This window comes from Diospyros lotus, chromosome 2 (assembly GCF_014633365.1).
Source record: "Diospyros lotus cultivar Yz01 chromosome 2, ASM1463336v1, whole genome shotgun sequence".
NCBI lineage: Eukaryota > Viridiplantae > Streptophyta > Magnoliopsida > Ericales > Ebenaceae > Diospyros > Diospyros lotus.
The window spans coordinates 20,128,660-20,149,500 of record NC_068339.1 but is presented as its reverse complement, the minus strand read 5'-3'; the positions used below and the strand labels follow the sequence as shown (position 1 = coordinate 20,149,500).

Sequence of the window (20,841 nt, the reverse complement as noted above, 5' to 3'; positions counted from 1 at the left end):
ATTGTTATTATTATTATTATTATTAGATTAGAGATTAGCAGTTTGGTGAAACAAAAATGTTGACATATGTTAAAATTCCGTTTTGATGGAAATAATAATTTGAATATCAAAAAATATATATAAGGATGGTTGGTGGTAGGCATCACTCACACATTTAAAATACTCAAGTTAGTACATGTTGAAGTGGCAGACATAAAATCTTTTACCAATATCCTACCATCATATAATCTTTTACACACACATATATATATATATATATATATAAGATTTTGATTTTGATTTAAAATCCTATTTAATTTTACAGTTTGTTAAAAGGGTCACAAACGACTGTCATTTGTGACCCTTTCAACAATATAATCTTTTATTTGATTTTGATTTAAAAACTATCATATTTGCCATCGTGCCTAATTGACCACCACATCCCTACCATCTCTTGTCACTTCCTCTTACTCAAGTCATCGATTTGTGGCTAACTAACCACCTCGCTACAACTTCAAACAACCACTTTTTCTCTACCATTTTCATTTCCTACCTCTAAGCTTTGTGCAACGAACCCTCTTATTGCCCCCTCTTGATCCATCTCTCAGTGAATTTGCCAATCTTATTGCCACTATTTCTTTCATCCAATTACCAAAAGGGCTGTTAGAAGAGTATTAGGTTTATTTTGATAATATATATGAGGTCATAGATTGGGCCCTTGACCATGAGGTCCATATCTTGCCTTTCCTATTGGAGGCCCAACTTTCTGAAAGATCTCTGTTAAGGTTGGGCTACTTTGGGGCCTATTTCTTTTTAGTTTTTTTAATATTAATTTTATAATAACTAAAGATATCCTAATATTTTATATTTGAAAAAGTCATAATATTTATTTTTTTAAAAAAATACTAAAAAAAAAAATATGCTTTCTAAATATCTTTCATTGTTCTTACATAAAGCCCAACTTCCATCTGAACTTGAGACCAGGAAGAAGTCAAACTTTTCAGCTAAAGAAAGTTATTGAAGCAGTGAAATGAAATCAAACCAAACCTACTTCTGGAAGCACTGATTTGACCTTTGAAAATTGGGCAGGCACTGGAAGACTGAGTGATCATCGGCTGGCAATGGATGCAGGGAGAAAAGAGAAGAGAGGGGCAGGGGGAGGGGGGGGGGGGTCCATCCACAAAGAAAGAAAAAAAGAAAACAAAAAGTGTGAATTACAAATAAACCCTTCACTTTGGATATATAGCAATAGGCTGCTCATTTTTATTATTTGTCTATTTATATATATATATTTATTGAGTTTTAAAATTACAAATAAACCTTACATCTATCTATATATGACTATATGATCTCAATATTTATATTTTTTTTACTTTAATTTTGAATAAATAATTAAAAACCCAAGCCCATCCCCATCCTCTAAACCCATTCCCAGTAGTTACTAAAATTGATTACATGTATAGGATTCCCTTTTGGACATGGCATTGGATGCTCCAACATCAAGTGTACGTTTGACTTCCTTACATTTCAGCTTTATCCCCTTCCCCTCCCTCCCTCCCTCTTTTACTTCCAAAGCTAACCAATTTCTTTACTCTCCTTTTTTCTTTTTTTTTTTAAAAAAAATATTGATGCCTCCTTGCATATATTCTCACCAAATGCTATATATAATTTTTTTATTTTTTTTTATCATTTATTATGTATTATTATTACTTTCTTCAAGATTGTATAATGTAAATTCATTAGACTTTTACAAAAGATGGATGGTACCTTAGCATTACTCATTTTTTTAAGTGTGGAAGCCACCCAACATAAATAATAATACTAATTATTTTAAACATATAGTATGTTGGTATGACCTCATTTCTTCTCTTTTTTTTTTTTTAACTCATATATATATATATCATATGATATGTAATCACTCAAGACTTCTGATTACTAAATATCAATTTCAAACAAAAGTCTCGATACAATAAATGTCAGTGCTTAAGAGGATGGGGGGCCGACTGTTCTATATTTTTAAATAATTAGAAAATATCCTCTTTAAATATTAAATTTGAACCCGTAATCTTATCATTCTACTTTTCTACAATAATAAATTGGACGTATTGACTTTGATTTTGAAAAATGAATTAAGAGTATAGTGGTCCCTTAAAAAGTGATAGAATTTTAACCAAGTCATGGACGACTGGCGTTGGACTTTGAGTTGGAGGGCAGTAACTCCCTTGTTAAAACAACTAGTAATTGAGAAGCTGATGCTATCTATCTATCTATCTATGCCTTAAAAGCTAATTTTGTTTTTGATTTTGGTTTGTGTGTGTGTGTGTGTGTGTGTGTTGGAGTCTGACAGGCAGCAGCCGCAGCAGCAGCAGCAGCATCAATCCCAATGTGCGCTGCGCTATCAATCACTTTGACTTTGCAGAAGAAATGCTTGGCTGGCTGGCTGCAGTTGCACTTCAAATGTGCACTCTCTCTCTCTCTCTCCCCAAAAGCCTAAAAAAAGCCGCCATGGCATGTCTTTTCACAAACTCCAATCCTATAATATCTAATATTATTATTATTATTACAATAAATAAATAAATCTATTCTAATAGAATTCAGGAGAATAGGATTATCTTTTTTTTTAATCATTTTAATTATTCGTGTTAGACTAATTATATTATTTATTATTTTATTTATCAAAAATATTCTTTCTAGTCATAATTTATGTTATTTTTTTTATAAAATTAAAATTATCTTTTTATTTTCTTAAATATCATTAAAACAAGTATTAAATGACTTTAAATAGATTTTAATCATTTAACAAAGTCTTTATTATTATTATTTTAAAAGAAGCACAAATAGCCCTCACGATATGATGGAGAGATAAAGCATTTATAGTTTTGCGCAAATTATCAAAATTTAAATTAGTGTAGAGATTTATTAAAAAAATTAAATTATATATAAATTATATTAAATATTAAACTCTGAGTATGTATAGATTGTGTTTGTATATGAATTTATTTAAAAATATATTAAAAAAAAAGTCATCCGTTATTAAAAATTAATCTCAGACACCTTAGGTGAATAAAAAAAAAACACAAATAAATTAGTATAATATTTTATTTAATACTTTGCTCTATTATTTTTAATCATAATTGGTATATTAGGGTTAAAAGTATTTGTTAGATGTCATTTTTTAAATACTATATTTCAAAAATATTTATTATAATTTTTCAATGATCATGTATAATTTTTTGATGTAAAAAAAAAAATAAATCAAAACTATTACTGTAAAAATGACTGTTTTGTAAATAAGGGTATGAAGAGATTAGAAGAGTGGAAAACATGAGTTTGGGCAAAATAAGGAAACACGTTCCACGCCACGTGAGGACACTTTTTGAAAGGATGTGCCCAAAATGCCTCTTCATATTTACTATATTTAAAGGTTATATATATATATCTATATCTTGCTTTTGAAGTGTATAATAATAATAATAATAATAATACATATTATACTATACTATACTATACTAAATGAAAATAAAGATAATATAGTAATCATTAATTTTAGAATGATCCCCAACACGCTATCTATTTAATGTCATCATCATTGATTCAATTATGTGGCTATAAGCCCCATAGAGTTGCCAAGTTTGATATAAGAGGAGAGACTTAATAACATATAAAATGAATTATTATATTAATTTTGATTTCTTAATTATCTCCATTCGTGTCTATCTTGCTTTTATTAAAAAAAAAATTCTTCTATTTCTATTTTTATTCACCCTTATTTGGAAAGAAAGAAAGAGGTGGGATGATGACTTTTTTTTTTTTATAATAATTTTGTCACAAAAATTATTTTAAGTTTATGATAAATAATTTAATGCGTGCGAAAATTAGAGGATAAACAAGCGAAGCTGAGGTAATAAAAAGTTTATCCAATTTAGGGTTGAAAGCTCAGTAAATTAAAAATGGGGAGGGGGGGACACGTCATTCATCAATTGTAACACTTTGAATATTAAAGTTAATAATTAACTAGCATATTGGTTAAGAGGTAGATGTCGCAATCAATTAACATCAAGGGAGAGGGACCACAATTCAATTCATATTACCACAGTCAAGCTTTTGAAGTCAAATGGCGAACATGTTTGACAATGTCATCCCCCTTCCCCTTCCCCCACCTTTGCATCTGCTTCCTCTTTTCTTCTGGACCTCCTCTCCTGGTGTCTTCTTCGCTCACCCTCTCTGCGCCCCCCGCCCTATAGCCCCATGGGGGCCCCACAAACAAAGAAAAGACTGTCAATCCATGACTAACTATGGCCCCCCAATTTCAAACTAAATTACCAAAATGTCATCCGCCCCACCCCCACCCCCCCGAAAACCTGCCCATTTCCTTAACTTAAAAAAACTTCCCTTCCCTTCCCTTCCCTTCCCCCTTCCCTTCCCTTTTCTTTTATCAAACCAAACACACAAAGTGCAATATGCCAAACGCTCTCTCCTCCTCCTCCAACTTCAACCCCCTGTTCTCTGTCTCTCTGCTCTGAAAATCTCTCCCTCTCAGATCCATCAATGGAAAACTCACGTAAACTGCAAGAGAATCCGGCCCCATCTCTTGTTCCGTCGCCCAACAGTTCGAGTAGCAGCAGCACCAGCAGCAATAGCCGGCTGCAACCTCCGGCGGCAGCGGCGGTGGTAACGCCCCCCACAACGCCCAAGCCCGTCACCAGATCCGAACCCAACAACCCGTACCCGACCACCTTCGTCCAGGCCGACACTTCCTCCTTCAAGCAAGTCGTCCAAATGCTCACCGGATCCGAAACAACCGCCAAGCACGCCGCCGTGGGAGGGCGACCCGACCCGCACAGGAACTCGATCCCGCCCATCAAGACCGGGCCCAGGAAACACTCCTCTTCCCGCCTCTACGAGCGCCGAAACAGCCTCAAGAACTTCAAGATCAGCCCGTTGGTCCCCGGGCTCGGGCGCAGCTCCGGGGTATCGCCCCGGAACCCGGCCACGCCGGAGATTTTGTCGCCGAGTATTCTGGACTTCCCGTCTCTGCTGCTCAGCCCTGTGACGCCGCTCATACCCGACCCGTTTAACCGGACGACGAAGTGTGGGTCTGGCGGAGCGGGCTTGGACATGGAGGCGGAGAGCCAGGCGATCGCGAAAAAGGGATTCTATTTTCACCCGTCGCCGGCGAATACACCGAGGGAATCGGAGCCCCGGCTGCTGCCCCTTTTTCCGGTGACGTCGCCCCGAGTATCAGGTTCTTCTTCTTGAGCCGGTTTTATGAGTGTAATATATATATAAAATTCTGCTCTCTCTCTCTCTCTACATATGTATACGATTTGGAATTGATGGAGGCAAATGCTGCTATGTAATTGTAATGCACAATTCGGAGAGATTGAGAAAAGGGAAAAGGGGAAGGAAGGACAATCCTCGCTTCAATCCGATAATTTCTAATTTCTTCCCTTTTTATGTGTTTTACTTTTATCAAGTAGTAATGATTTTTCATTTTTTTCATTTGAAATTAGGACGGTTCTTTACAACTAAATAAATAGTAAATAGGGAATCTCTGTAATCATGAAAGAGTAATTAAGTGTGGGGTTGGGGTTGAATGAAGCTAGCTATCTTGAAGTAGACTAGACTCCCCCCCCCACCCTCTTCCCCTCTCTTGCACTCAATTGAAAGGAGGTGATGGATCATGGACGGACGGACGGACGGATGGATTATTTTATGGGGATTGAAGTGGTGGGGAGAAAAAGGGGTGTGAAAGGCGGAGCAAAATGGGGGGGTCAGCTGTCAAGGAAAGAGCGGAGAAATGGGCAAGGAATCTTAGACCCTTTTGCTGTCTTTCTCCAATGAATGCAAGATGCCAAAGTGGGAGTGCATTTCTATGTCTTTCCATTTACTCCTTTTCTTTTTTTCTGTTTCTCTCTCACACACACACGTTGTCCCTTGAGACTTGAGAAGAGGGGGAGAGAGAGAGAGAGAGATGGGCATTTCTTCCTTCTTTTTGTCATTGCGTCTCTCATACGTGTAATAGTTTATAAATTTCGCTTACAAAATACACACACGAAACCAACCAAAATAAAATCATATGACTAGTAAGTTAAAAAGGAGGCTTCTTCATTCATGTCAAGCCCCCCATAATATATATGCCACAAATACCGGACCATTTCCCATCTTGAATTTTTTGACATTTGAGGAGGGTGGATGGAGGGAGCCAAGCCAAGGTCCCCCCAATGCTCCTCCATCCAAATCAAAAGCGTAAAATTGTACTCTTTTTTCACGTTCCTAAAGTCGCCTTAAATGAATGTAGTTGCTCTTAAAAACTCAAATCTCTAACGTACGTTATGAAAATGACGGACGGACGGACATGGTTATTCATTGAGACACACCGGACATCCCTCTGTCTCCGCGCGCCTTCGTTTGTGAGTAGCGATGGCAATACAATTTGATCATCATGAAATACAAGGTTTTTTTTGGTAGAAACCATGGTTTAATTAAATAAAAATGGCTTGTATACCCCCACATCCACATTGTCCAACACCCCCCCCCCCCAAACTATCTATGATTTGTTTGGAATATGACTATTAAATAAAAATGGCTTAATTTAATTTAAGAATCATACATTGTAATTTAGTCTTCTAATTCTTTAAAATCAAACCATGGAACACCCACCCCTTCATGTCAGCCGCAAATTGAGTTAGGTAACATCACAACACGTCATTAATCTATCGGAACAATTACAAAATACATTTTCTAATTTGTCTAGACTTTTGGTGCATTATAGTTTTACTTGCCAAATAATTTTTCAACACTAAGAGTGTGTTTGATTGTACACATTTTTTTATGAAAAATATATAATTATTATACATTTTTTATTGAAAACAATCAACCATTCTTAATTTTTTTATGAAAAAATATGTATGATATAACCATTTAAAGCTTATTTCTATGGAATTCATTTTTTAAGAGGGTGAGATAGTTTTTGTTTTTTAGGCAATATTATTTAGAATTAAATTCTAGGTAATGCAATCAAATACACCTTAAGAATGCTTTTGATTGGCCAAATTTTCTATGAAAAATGTCGCATTTTTACTCAAAATTTCAACTTTTGGAGGTGTTTGATTGTTTTTTTTTTTTCTAAATAATTTATTTTTCAACTTTTGCTCACATGACCTGATTTTCTTCCAAATGCTAGGAAACTTTTTTTTTTTTTTTTTGGGGGGGGGGGGGGGGGGGGGGGGAGTGGGAGATTGAATTTTCTATTGAAAACAACTATCTATCTCACATTTTTATCTTGTTTGGGTTACGGGTGCTGACGGAGAGATTGAATTTGGAGATTTGGAGGGCGGGGATGGAGAAGGAGGGGTGGTGGGGACGGTGAAGGACCCAGATGACTGTACTTGCGATGGATGAGGAGGATGAAGGTAGTCTTAGAGGCAACAAGAGCAGCAGCGGTTGCGGTTGCGGTGCGGGGGCATATGCGAGGCGGGCGACGATGTATATTTGGGCCTTGGTTGAAAAGTAGACCTTGTTTGCCATGACGTAGTTTGGGATTGAGAAATTGTCAATTTTCATGGAAAAACTATTAATTTCTATGAAAAATAATGTATTAAACAACAAAAATTGAAAAAAAATGGTTATTTTCATAGAAGATTAAAAAGTGTTTTCTAACATTTGGATGCCATTATTTCAAAAGTGTTTTCTAAAAAGTGTCATTATTTTCATGTAAATAATGGCATCCAAATAATTATTTCATGTAAATAATGGCCTTTTCTAAAAAGTGTGTTCTAACATTTGAGTGAAATAATGGCATCCAAATAATTACATGTAAATAATTGTCAATTTTTAATTATTTACATTAAAAAGTGTTTTCTAACATAGAAGATTAAAAAGTGTTTTCTAACACTCTTGAAATTTAGAAAAAATGATTAATCTTCATGTAAATTGTCAAAAGTGTCAATTTCTATGAAAAATAATGGCTATTAAACACATTTACATGAAAATTGTCAATCAAATACTAAAAGATTAAAAAGTACACTAATTTTTAGGTTGAATATTAAGTCAATCAAACACATTTAATTGATAATTTTTATGTAAATAATTTCTAGGCAATTTAATTGCTTAGAATTTATTTTCTTTTGATACAAATTTTATTATGATAAAATTCAAGTTGTATTGTCGAGAAAAAAATAAATAAGAAACTCAAAAATATCTCCATTATAAGATTTATTGAACGTTTTAATATCGGGATCATTTATAATATTATTAATTTTTCACTTAAAACTCCTACTAAACTAGGAAAGAAGAAGTGGGCTATACTCAACCAACACATGTAGTCTAGCAAAATAATTAGGAGGCTCAACCAAATACACATTTAGTCTCTGGCAATAATAATATGGCGGCTTGACCCAATTGAAAGTCTTGTTCTTGGGGCCTATGAACTTTAGGTAATGCTTGTGAGACGAGAGGAAAAGCAAATTAAAAACAACAATTGCTAGCCACACCATGGTACACTGGGAAGACTTCTTGTGTTTTTTTTTTTTGGACCCAAAAGAGGCCAAAAGCCATGGGACGAAGTTGAAGGGAAGTGAGACTTTGTGATGTGTGATGAAATATGAAGAAAGAGATGGAGAGAGTAAGAGACGCAAGCAAGTCAATGAAACATGGTGGTGGGTGGGTTGGCCTCTTGTGACTTTCTTAGTTTTGGGGGGTTATTTTCTTGCTTCTTTGTTGTGAAGCTTTGCTTGATTATTTGGATTCTTTGTGGGCATCTTCCTCGTAATTAAGAGCTTTGATTTTATTAGGCCATATTAAAATTGATATAACTCTTTAAATTTTGAATCTCGTAGAGATGTAAATTTTAAGTATTTTAATCAAATTTATAAATAAATTGGTTCGGGTTTGGATTTGGTTCAATTTCAATTCATATAGTTAAATTTGGTCTTAAATGTATGTATGATTATTGGACTATCTAATTTTGAATCTAATTATAAATATTATAAATAGTGTCGATATAGATCTACCGATTGGTACGTGATTATATTTTTGAACTTGTTTAAAATAAAATATAGAATGTATTATTTAAATTTATATTATGCATAAAAAACAAAAATTAATAACAATATAAGTAATTAAACTCAATTTAAGTGCATTATTTATGTTAAACATATGATCCTAGTAATGTGTCATATATTAAATATAAGGTATATTTAATTGTTTTGTTTTGAATTTTATTATTGTACTTTACATTTAAATGGATGTATTCAAGTATAAGGGTCTGAAATGAATTTAGAGACAAATTTATATGTCGAGTCTCGTCAAATAGTAATAAGATTAGATTTAAGTTTAGCAACCTAATCAAACCTTTTATAGTATAAATAGGGGTCTCATGAGTTTGAGGGGATCCAAAAACTAATTTGAATCAATGTATAATTATTGTGCGATTGGTTTGAATTCATGTTTTCCAAACTTAAAGACTTGTTTGAACATGTTAGGTCTAGATTACATTATCTTATATAAGGAAAATGCTACTTGTATACATCATTGGGTTATTGAGAGGATGATTGAAGACGTCAAATAACAAAAATATCCTCACCTAATTTGCTGTTGCCATCTCTAAATGAAGCCCCAAGCTTCATGAAGCAAGCTCGATTGGGCTTCATCTTAGGATGAAGCCTAATCAAGTTTCATAAAATTCAAGTTTCACGATGAATTGATGATCAATAATGAAGTCCGATTTGTGAAATTCAATTAGATTTCATTATTGGATGAATTCTGCTTCGATCGTTGAATTTGTAATCCTATCAATACATATAGCGCCGTTCTATCTGTAAACTTAATTTATCTGACTTCACTTATCAAAAATAATATTAATATTAAATCCTCTTGACACATGAAATATATATATATATATATATATACAACTACTCCTATAATCAAGGAGATCAATGTTTAAAGGGAATACATTGGAATGCGTATATGCTTTAAAGATTAATATTAAAGCCGAAATATGCAAAATCTTCAAAGAACTAAGTCATGCAATCCATAAAAAGAGACCATCAACTGATCAATAGGCCACCACAACTAAAATTTGGGAACTTCTTAAATTGTCTACATTTTAAATAATTAAAAATATTTTAAGGTATTACTTAATTACAATATTATTTTATAATTTTAAATTTTTTAAAAAAATATTGACTCTGGTGGGCCAACCAACCTTCCCAAGGACTTGGTGGGCTAGTCCACAGTGGGCCGAGACACTAAAATGTTTTGAATGCTGAAAAAAAAATATATGGAATGAATATATATATATATATATATTTCCATAAAAATTGGAGCCAATGTTTCTATATGGAATGGCATGGAATGCTCAAGTTACAAAAATAATTTATAAACTTATAGCACCATTCAAAGTCAACACTTAGGAAAGCAAATTTTTGCAGCACCATTCAAAGTCAAATTATCTTGATAGAGATTGGAAAAACAAAGTGTTATGTTTTAAATGTTTCTCTTAAATGTGTTTCAAAATTAGTTTTAAAGTGTTAGAGAAAATGGAGAAAAAATCTTCTAAAAAGTAAAGGATAGGCTGTCGACTAGTTCTGAGGAACTGTCGACCACATCTGGCATTTTTGTTGATCAGTTTCAATAGCTTGTCAATCGGTCAAAATTAGACTCTTGGTTGTGAGCGGTTGACAACCACTGTATTCAAATCGGTCGACCATTTTTTAACACATTGATTGTTTTTGCTCCTAATGTCGATCGATTTTAAATTTTTGCACTAATCTGTCGATTGATTCTATGAATCTGTCTACTGCTTTTTTCGTAAACTTCTCCAACGACTAGTTCTGGAAGCTCATTAATTGCTCCCAAGTACCACCAACGACCATATTTTTAGAAGTACTCATTAAGCACTATAAATATAGGGCTGGTGAATCATTTAAAGATTTTAAGAGAATTTATTACAAGCATTCAAGTGTTTAAATATTTCAAGTGCTAAATTGTTTTATTCATTTTCTCTCAAAGGCTTTGTATTCAATTTGTGTCATTTAATTTTAAGCTTTACATTTAATTTTTGAGAAATCTTGTAACTAAGAGATTTATCTCTTAGACTCTCTTTTATTGTAAAATATCTTGTATTTTCTTAGTAAGATTACTATAGTGCCTACTTTAATAGTAGAAGATTGTATTTTCTAGTCTTGGGGACTAGAGGGCCTACTTATGTTCAAGTACCAAAGTTTATAATGAAGTGTTTGAAATCATTAATGAGGAGATAAGGTAGTGGATTAGGCAATTTGGCTAAACCATTATAAATCTTGATTGTGTCCTCATTCCTTTTATTTTTCATTCTACTTATTTTATTAAGCAATTCCACCATTCATCATCATTTGCACTAAATCCTCATTTTTTAGCAAAAAGATTTCAAGTTCAATAAAATTTTTTAAATAACTCAATTCACCCCTCATTTTGGATCGCGGTGCCATTGCTATACAAATATGTCACTTCTTGCCTAATCACAATCTCCTTTGCTCTTGTGCCTGCAAGGCATTCACCATTAATTCTGGCAAGGTGATTTGATTAAGGTTTCTTGAATCTTTAAGATATGAGATATTTGCCTCAACCTTTTAGTAAACTCACCAACACTTTCTTCACAACTCTCTTCTCTAACAAATCTCCCCTAACAACCTAATCTTATTCACCACCCTTAAGAGTTTATCTGCATATTCTTTACCTATCTCAGAATCTTTCATTTTAAGCAGTTCAAATTCTCTTATAAAATTCAAGACTTGTATATGTCTTATCTTCTTACTGCCTTAGAACTCCTCCTTTAGTTTGTCCAAAGCTTCTTTAGGTGTCTCATATGCTATTATCTTGTCAAAAATAGCTTCTGACACAACTGCTTGCAGACATGCCAAAGCCTTGAATTTCTTGGCTTACTCTATATTTTGAATGATGCTTCATTTGTGCTATGGTAAGGTGTCTCTAAGTAGTGGAGGATGTTTATCTATCTTAACAACATCCCAAAGGTCGAGACCTCTCAAGTAAGTCTTCATCTTTATCGTTAGTGTTAGTGCCATAATGCTAGATTTAAATGGCGTATGGCATATAATAGTTATAATTATGGGACTAATGATGTAATTCTTATAAATATAATATAAAATATATTTTCATATTTTAAGGTTATATCTTCATTCATACTTTTCTAATTTGTATATATGAATGAACCCTTATATTTTCTATTAAAAGTCTTATTCTTAAGTGTTAAGAATATGTGACAAAGACTTTCGGATTAATGATTTCTTAAAGATATTCAGTCCTTAGATTTCTTATAAGAGAGCTATGATGAATCTATTATGGATTGACACATGGGTTATTACATTGGATTAGTATGAGATACTAATGATAAACGATGGTGAGTCGAATGTCATAATCCATGAGATAGATATAGTAGACATGTGGGTAGATGTTAGTGGAATATCTACTGAATGTGATGCAAGTGATAGATCATATGGCTAAGAGGATTTATGATCTGTCACTGGTTTTGATTATGTTACTAGTCCTTAGACGACTAGAGACAACATAGTTGTCTTATATGTTAGTGTTTGGGATTTGTCATTGCTAAGAACCACCCAATTTTTAGATGAGAGATGCATTGTGTGGTCCCTATGCAGTAACATATAGAGGTAGGTGATTGTTAATGGGATCCATTGACCTCCGGTGTGAGGTGAACATGCTATGCGATCAGTGGTGGTTGTGATTGCTCGAACCCCTGGCCAGGGTGCACATGATTGGAAAGGTGTTTCCAATATCGGAAGGAGTTTTGATGTGTCATCTCAATCACACCATGCTAGATCTTGACATAGTTATCGAGTTAGTGAGTTTGATCAATTCATGACTCTTACTCGATCGAGATGTTAGTCGATGGAGGGATTATAGTACATGTGAATCAAATACCCAAATAGGTATTCCTTGAAGTAAGATTTCATTATTGGTAAGATTGTCCTGACATAATAGTAATTATCACTCAGGGTCTTTCGAGGTACATCGAGGAGATAGAAAGATCCTTATTGTAGATCAAAGTGTTTTGGTCGTCGTCAAAGAATTTAGCGTATCCCGATTACTACTTAGTAACGAACCTAGAAAGTCACATGCATATCCGAGTGTAGTGGTTAACTTAGTGATATAAGCTATAATTATTGATCGTTATTAAGAGTTAATGATGATGACACCATTAAGAGTTAATAGATTGGGTTTAAATTAATTGAAGCAGTTGCCAAGAGTTGATAAGCATGCCGTTAAGAGTTAACGGGGGCGTTGGTTTCATTATGAGATAATGAAATGGCTATTAAGTGTTAATAGCAGGCCTAAATGTAATTTATAAAATTTACCACAAGAGACAACTTCTATTGACCAGCTCTTAGGTTCGATCAATCAAACCGCGCCAGAATCGTTCAACCAGTTTTTTAATCGGTCGACTAGTCCTTGCAAAATGGTTGACCATTTCTATCGTAGAGGGTCACGATTCTAGCTGATTTTCTTATCGTTTTCTGTAACAAACTTGAGGACACATGGAATGGAAGGATGAGGGAAGGATGACGTGCGTCCAGCACGGCTCTGGCCTCTTTCTCTCTCCTAGTTGTTTTGTCTGATTTGAGTTTTTAGGGTTTTGTTGGGTGTTCATAAATATGGTAATGTGAAGAAGAGGTGATAGAGCTTGCTAGTTGCGTTTGATGCATATCTCTTTCTCGACTGTGAGCGTTTTTCACTCTTCTTCCAGAGCCTTCAACCCTTCATAACCCAGCTCCTCTTTGTTCTATTGATTCCACCATTTCTATTGTAGCAATTTTAACATAGTAGTGAGACTCTTATTGGATTTGGAATACCATCTCTTTGAACCCAAAATTAATCAACCTCATCATCTGCAAGTGGCCTGGCTAGCACATAGGCCACCTCGTAGATCTCAACCCTTATTCGGAGCGTGGATTGACTAGGTCCCTCATATTTTCAAGGGATAAATTGGTCATTTGGGATTTATTTGGAATAGTTGGACTGTTCGGGAGTTGTTGGTGAGTAAATGTTGCTGGCTCGAGAGGACGTTTAGCATTTTCATTAGATTTGGAACCACCAGTGAGATATACTTCAAACCCCTTATGGTTTGGTTTCTTTTTGTATTGCATATGATCATTTGATATCGAGTCTTACAAGGTGATTTTGTATTTTATTTCCATTGCGTTTATTGTATGTTTTCGAAAAAGTTTTGAAAACTTTAAAACACTTGCATGATAGACCAAATGTTAGTGTTCCTCTTCATTTACAACCCAAACAACATAATTTTCTCCTCAAAATATAGGAATGGAAGGAGATGAAAAACTGCTTGAGGCCATAACTAAACTCTCATAAGTTTTGGGTTTTTGTAGTGAAGGTAAACTTATTAGTTCTCTTTCTCTCTTTTTCACAATCCTTTTTAAGAATTTGACTACTCTGATACCATTTGTTGGTTTAAATATATATATATTTTAGAAAGAAGAAAGTCGACATTAATGAGTAAAAAAAAAACATTTCTTTTATTCATCAAGAACAACTATAAACATACATGGTCATAAAACACAAAATATACTTCCTTAAAATTTGGAACCTAACCACTTAATTTAACCTAATTTTCTACTCTGCACAAACCACACATCATTTTAGAATTGCCTAACAAATTTCCAAAAATTAAGGTAGACTTGTAATAAAAAATAATCATTACATTTGACCATCAAAAGTTTAAACCTTCAACAAGACCATCACAGAGGGAGCTGCAATTTCATTTTACTCCTTCCAAATCCTAAAGGGCGAGAGAAAGGCATTCATTCAAGAGCCTAGAAATTTCTATATGTGATTCCAAGATCGATATTAATATCATACCTAATACATACATGGAATTATAATACATTAGTTGTTAGTATCTCCAATTCAATCCAAATAGACACCCAAGGAGAGAATTATTTTTTATTGGTAATATTTATTTATTTTATTATTTTAGTAAACATTCATTTTGGTTCATCAAGTTTCTCAAAAATACAGTTGTCAATTCTTTATTGGATATTATAATAAATATAAAATTTGTATTTTGATATTTAAGCCATCGCTAGCTTGCGGCCTGATATTGAAGCTTTTTTTTTTTTTGGTTCTTGTTTTTCCAAAATTCGTGACTTAGAATTTAACCCAAAAAAACTTACTATTACACATTAATATCATCAACTAAGATTTACTATTAATATATATATATATATATGTATTGAGGATAACAAAGTAATTTCCTTTTCTTCTTCCTCCTTGATCATCCTGCGCCAGCCTCAGCCTCAATGCACACACAGATCTATAGCTAATCAATTATATATATCGATTGCAAATTCAATATATATTATAATTATAATTAAAAAGGAGAGTACCATGATAATAATAATAAATAATAATATAATATACTAATATTAATAATAATAATAATAATATAAAAGGAGAACAATATTCAATTAAATTAAGGAGGAAGAAATTAATGGCCACCATGCATGGATGATATATCCAAAGCAGTTGTTCTTCATATTCTTACTTCATCTTCATTTTCTTCAGCATAGATAGATAGTTGTTAGATCTATCATCATCATCATCATCATCATCTTTCTCTCTCTTTCAATTTTATCATCCATAAATATAAAATTACCAGGTGTACCTCTTGCACCTGGTAATGGCGAGGCAGCCGCGGTTGTAAGGGTTCATCCTCCTCCTCTGGTTGCAGTTGTAGTAGGAGTTCCCCCGCCTTCTGCACGGCACGATGTTAGCCCTCATCGCCTTGTAACTGATGTACTTCTGCCTCTCCTCCATGAACCGCCGCGCCGCCACCGAATCCAGCATCAACTCCTCCTCATCGTCGATGCAGTCGCCGACCTGCCCGTTGCACGCCGAGACGCCGCGAGCACGCAGGGAGTCCACGTCGAAGCGCGCCACGGTGGCGAAGGCTGAGACTCCGTAGTCGGAATCATCGGCGCGGGACACGGTCACCGTTCCAGAGCAGACGAGGAGGAGGAGGAGGAGGAGGAGGAGGAGCAGGAATCCAGCCCGGAAAACCATTTTGGGAGATCCAGAGAGAGAGAGAGAGAGGGGAAGCTCGGAATTTGGTTGGCTTTGTTGGTGAATTATTAAAGGATTATTTGATCTTCCTGTTGGAAGAGGGGAGAGGAGAGGGGATTAGTATAGAGGGAGAGATGAGTGGTGGCGAGCTTCTTGTAAGAAATTCATGGTCTCAGCTATTTTCGGAGAAAACTTTGATGGTTCCTGGTTTTTCTATGGCCGTTTTGAATGGTTAAAACGTACGGGTAGCTGGTCATCATCCATCTCCATGCATGCTAATGATGCTATAGCTTTTATTTTTATCGGCTTGGCTGCCCCTGCCCCTGCCCCTGCATTTCTAAATCAGCAACATATTCTTTCTATAATTGGGGAACCTTTTACTTTCTCAATGTTGAATTGTTCTTAATTAATTAACTTGGGATATATATGTTAGATATATATATATATATATGCATGCCTTTCATTAATTTTCTTAATTTTGATTAGTTAGGGCCTAATGCTACTTACTTTCTAAATGGGTCGGGTTGGGGGTTGGAGTTGGACAAATTTAAAAATTTAAAAAAAAAAATATTCAAACCAATGATGAATATCTAGACAAATATTTGGTCACTCAAACCAAATTTTATTAGTTCATGCCTCTTCTTAAAACTCGTTGAGCGAGACAAACCCCCTTGTTAGATGTAATCTTGCCATTATGCTAGCTTGATAAGGCTGTTAACTAGTCTTGCTTTCGCAACCTTTCATATTTTAAGGTTTGAGTGTTATGCCTGTAAGTTGATAAGGACGAGTGTCATGTTAATGTTAATTTAGTGGGATACGAGTTTAAACCTTTCTCCATGCAGTGAAATAAAGACTCGTGTTTGCGCTTTACCTTTTCTCACGTAATCGAGGATACGAGCACGAGGGACCGCACAAACACTGTCATCCCATGTTTGATTAATTTAATTTTTAATTTAAAAACTTTAGTATTTATGTAATTTTTAATGATTTCATGCATGCGTGGTACATGAAATCATTCAATCGATATGCCCCTTACTAATTATTTAAACTAATTTAAATAATTTTATCTAGTCAAAATTAAACAAATTCCTAATGTGCTCTTAATTTTACTAATAATTGGGTACTTGAAACTAATTTGTGGACTAATTAATCTATCTAATCCTTAATTTGAGGACTAAACTAATAATCTATCTAAAATACTAGCTAGGGTACTGTTACAATTCTCCATTTTATTTTTGTATCAAAATGCAAAAAGTGGGTCATGAAATAACAAATACATGTATAATGATGTTTGCTCAAAAGAAAATAACCTATGTTTGATAGGGGTAAATGGGGGATTAGGAAAAAAAAATAGTTATTTCTTCATTTGATTGATATAAAAAAATAGAATATTTCATTTATAGGGAATGATATGGTTAGATTAAAATAATAAAAACTTTTTTAATAAAAAAATAAATAAAAAAAACTCATGATACAATTATTTTTTTACCTTCAGAATATCCTTTTAATTACAAGTATTACATATAATATAATCTTTTTTAACTGTCTCTATCGACACCTTCTTCTTCTTCTTCTCCACCCTGGTGTTGCCACCCCCGTCACCTTTTGCCACCACTTTTTGCCTTTTATCGTTTCTTCTTCTGCTACTGTTTCTTCTTTTTCTTCTTGTTCCAAAAAATTGAATTTTATTCTGAACATTGAAAATTATTTTTATTCAATTTTTAATTATTTTTACTTTACAAAATAAAAATATTTTTTCAAGATAAATTCGATAATTGAATGGTTTTTGAAATTATAAATAAGAATTTTTAATTTTGTCAAATGCTTATTTTCTCTTTTTGATTCCATAGAAATTGAAAAATACCAAACATGCCATGGAATGGAACACTTATCCTATTCTTTGCTTGTATCAAACATGGCAATGGAATAAGACAATCCTTCAATTTCATTACTGTTCTTGTTCCCATTCCCATTCCCATTCCCATTCCCTTTTCCCTCCATCTTGTCATAATAAATGTTGTCCCAAAAAAATAAATAAAAAGTCATAATTAAGATGATGTTTTCATAAAAGTTTTATAGAGAAGTTCATTAGAATAACATTACAACAAAATTTTGAAATTCTATGTCACTTTCATAAGGTTTTTTTAATAATAATGTTAAAATTAGAACACACAAATCACACATAACAATCAAAGAAGAATATAAAAAATTTAAAGTAATTAACTGTTAATAAATACATACAAATTATTACCTCAAAAATAGAGTAACTCACTCAATTAATCAAAATTATAAACTTTCAGAACTCACACAATTCAAAAAAAGACCTCTTGCTACTAACATGGGATGCAAGTGGGTTGAGTGCATAAAAACTCAGGCTGTTTATTTAGAATTTTTTCGGGCTGAGAGTTTGAGTTAAATTCAAAAATGAAGCTTGGGTTTGTTTAACTAGTTATTTCTTTAGTCACCGTAAGAAAAATACTATTTAGCGACGGAAAAAAATTTGTCTCTAATTAGCGACGGGGTTGCCGTGGCAAAAATTTAGTGATGGAAAAGGCAGTCACAAATTTATTTATAATTTAGTGATGAAATTAGTGACGGAAAGACCCATAACTAAATTTTTTAAAATATTTTTTTAAATTTAACGATCAAATTTACGAAGGAAACTCCCTTCACTAAATAATTTTAGGAAATTTAATTTTAATATGAAAGTTTAATTAAATATTTTAATTTAGCGACAAATTTTTCATCGCTAAAAGAAATTAAATTAATTAATTTTTTTAACGACGCCAAAAATTCATCACTAAAAATGAAAAAATAAAAATTAATATACAAATCTTTTAGAGACAGATTATCTAAAATTAAAAAATTAAAAATAAAAATATATTTTTTAGTAACGGAATAGATCCGTCGCTAAAAGACATTAAAATTAAAATTTAATTTTAAATTTTTTATCGATGGATTAATTCCGTTAGCTTGCCGTAAGGTTATACTCGCGGCCAACTTGCCGTAAGGTTAAACCTTTCTTCCAGAAAAGGTTTTATTTTATTTTGAAAAATCCTACATTTTTCCCATCAATTTTTCATGGCACAATAATTACCCCCCCTCCACCCACTCTTCTGTGTTGTCTTTAGACAAAATTGAAGAGCAAAATATTAGGCAAAAAGTCAATTCTAACACCTAAACTCAATCAAGGGTTTCAGAATATCCGAAGATCTTACGCCAGCCGAGGACTTAGGTATCAGATTATCTCTAGGCAACCAGGCCTTCGAGAGATAGGTTCTGCTGCAAGATTCTTGCCTAGTGCCCGAGCTTGCTAGGAGACTTAGGCATCGGATCAGCCAAATAGTCGGGTCTAGCTTAAAAGCATAGCATCAGACTCAATTAAGGGATCTCGGTGAGCCTATAGGCACAGGCTTTGGTGCATCCGGTAATCTAGGGACGGATCATAGCGCTGGCTATTGTGTCCTCCATGTCTGTCTCTCAAGTTAGTCTACCTCAGGGAATCTGGGTTTGGCTAATGGTTCGACGTGAGATTCCTACCAGACATCCGAGTTTATAGGGAGACCTAGGTGCCAGATCAACTAAGAAGTTGGGTCTAGCCAAAAAGGCATGGCACCTAATTCAAACGATGGATCTGGGTGAGTTTGCAGGCATAGGCTTCGGATGTTCTGGTGATCCCAGGCCAACTCGTGGTCATTGGCACTATATTGCAACTAAGTGACCCAACTCCGATAAGCGAGATCATGGCAGAACTGTCATAGGGTTGCTCTATCCCTCTTCACTCCTTCCTTGGGCCAGTTTACCTCAGGGGATCTGGGTTTGGCCAGTGGTCCAGCGCAGGATACCTACCAGACATCTAAGTTTGTTGGGAGACCTATGTGCCAGATTAACCAAGGAGTTGAGTTTAGCCAAAACGGCATAGTACTGAACTCAAATGAGAGATCTAGGTGAGTCTGCGGGCATGAGCATCAGATCTTTTGGTGATCCCAGGCCAGCTCGTGATCATCAGCACCGGATTGCCACTAGGCGACTTGACCTTCGGGAACGGGCTTATGCTAGAGCTATCATGTGATCGCTTTATTTCTTTTTCGCCTTCCTAGGACAAGTCTACCTCATGGAATCTGGGTTTGGCTAGTGATTCGGAGAGGGATTCCTACCGGACATCCGAGTTTGCCGAGAGACCTAGGTGCTGGATCAACCAAAGAGTTGTGTCTAACCAAAAAGACATAGCACCGAACTCAAACGAGGGATCTAAGTGAGTTTGCGGGCATAGGCATCGGATGTTCCGGTGATCTCGGTCCAGATCGTAATCATCGGCACCATATTACCACTAGGCGACTCAACCCTCGGGAGCAGGCTGTGCTTCAGCCGCCGTACTTGCATCATGTTCTATAACACATACAAATAATCTGGGCCCATGGAGATTTTACGTGACTCGACTTATAGTTTTTCCTACTTCACAAGAATACATGGGGTATATTCTTTTATTTATTGAGAGATTTTATTACAATGGAAAATTAAAGAAAATCTCGGCCCCCAGCCGGATTGAGTAACGCTTCTATTGACAGGCTCGGCTTTGCGTCTCACGCTTCGTCCCCTTCCCTGAGGTTAATGATTGGTGAAGCTAGGAAGTACCTCTTGAGGTGCACGGTGTTCCAAGCTTTTCCTATTGCTTCGCCTTATATTGTTTGTAGTATATATGCACGTGTTGAGACCTAACATCTTCTAAATTATGTAGGGTTCTTCGCAATTCGGGCTAGATTT

At 34.5% G+C, this 20,841-nt stretch overlaps 2 protein-coding genes across 2 annotated transcripts; one reads left to right on the top strand and one right to left on the bottom strand.

The window, feature by feature from the left end:
* The first annotated feature begins 4,346 nt into the window (after positions 1–4,346).
* LOC127793858 (VQ motif-containing protein 4-like) lies at positions 4,347–5,476 on the top strand. Its single transcript, XM_052324611.1, has one exon. It carries the CDS (start codon positions 4,528–4,530, stop codon positions 5,236–5,238), a length of 711 nt encoding a protein of 236 aa, XP_052180571.1. The 5' UTR covers positions 4,347–4,527; the 3' UTR covers positions 5,239–5,476.
* Positions 5,477–15,666: 10,190 nt separating this feature from the next.
* LOC127794698 (rapid alkalinization factor-like) lies at positions 15,667–16,077 on the bottom strand. The gene has a single exon (XM_052325944.1). The coding sequence runs from the start codon at positions 16,075–16,077 to the stop codon at positions 15,667–15,669; it is 411 nt and encodes a 136-aa protein (XP_052181904.1).
* Positions 16,078–20,841: the final 4,764 nt, after the last annotated feature.

Excerpts from the sequence above, each read along its gene's own strand:
- LOC127793858 (XM_052324611.1), top strand. The coding sequence starts at position 4,528 with ATGGAAAACTCACGTAAACTGCAAGAGAATCCGGCCCCATCTCTTGTT.
- LOC127794698 (XM_052325944.1), bottom strand. The coding sequence starts at position 16,077 with ATGGTTTTCCGGGCTGGATTCCTGCTCCTCCTCCTCCTCCTCCTCCTC.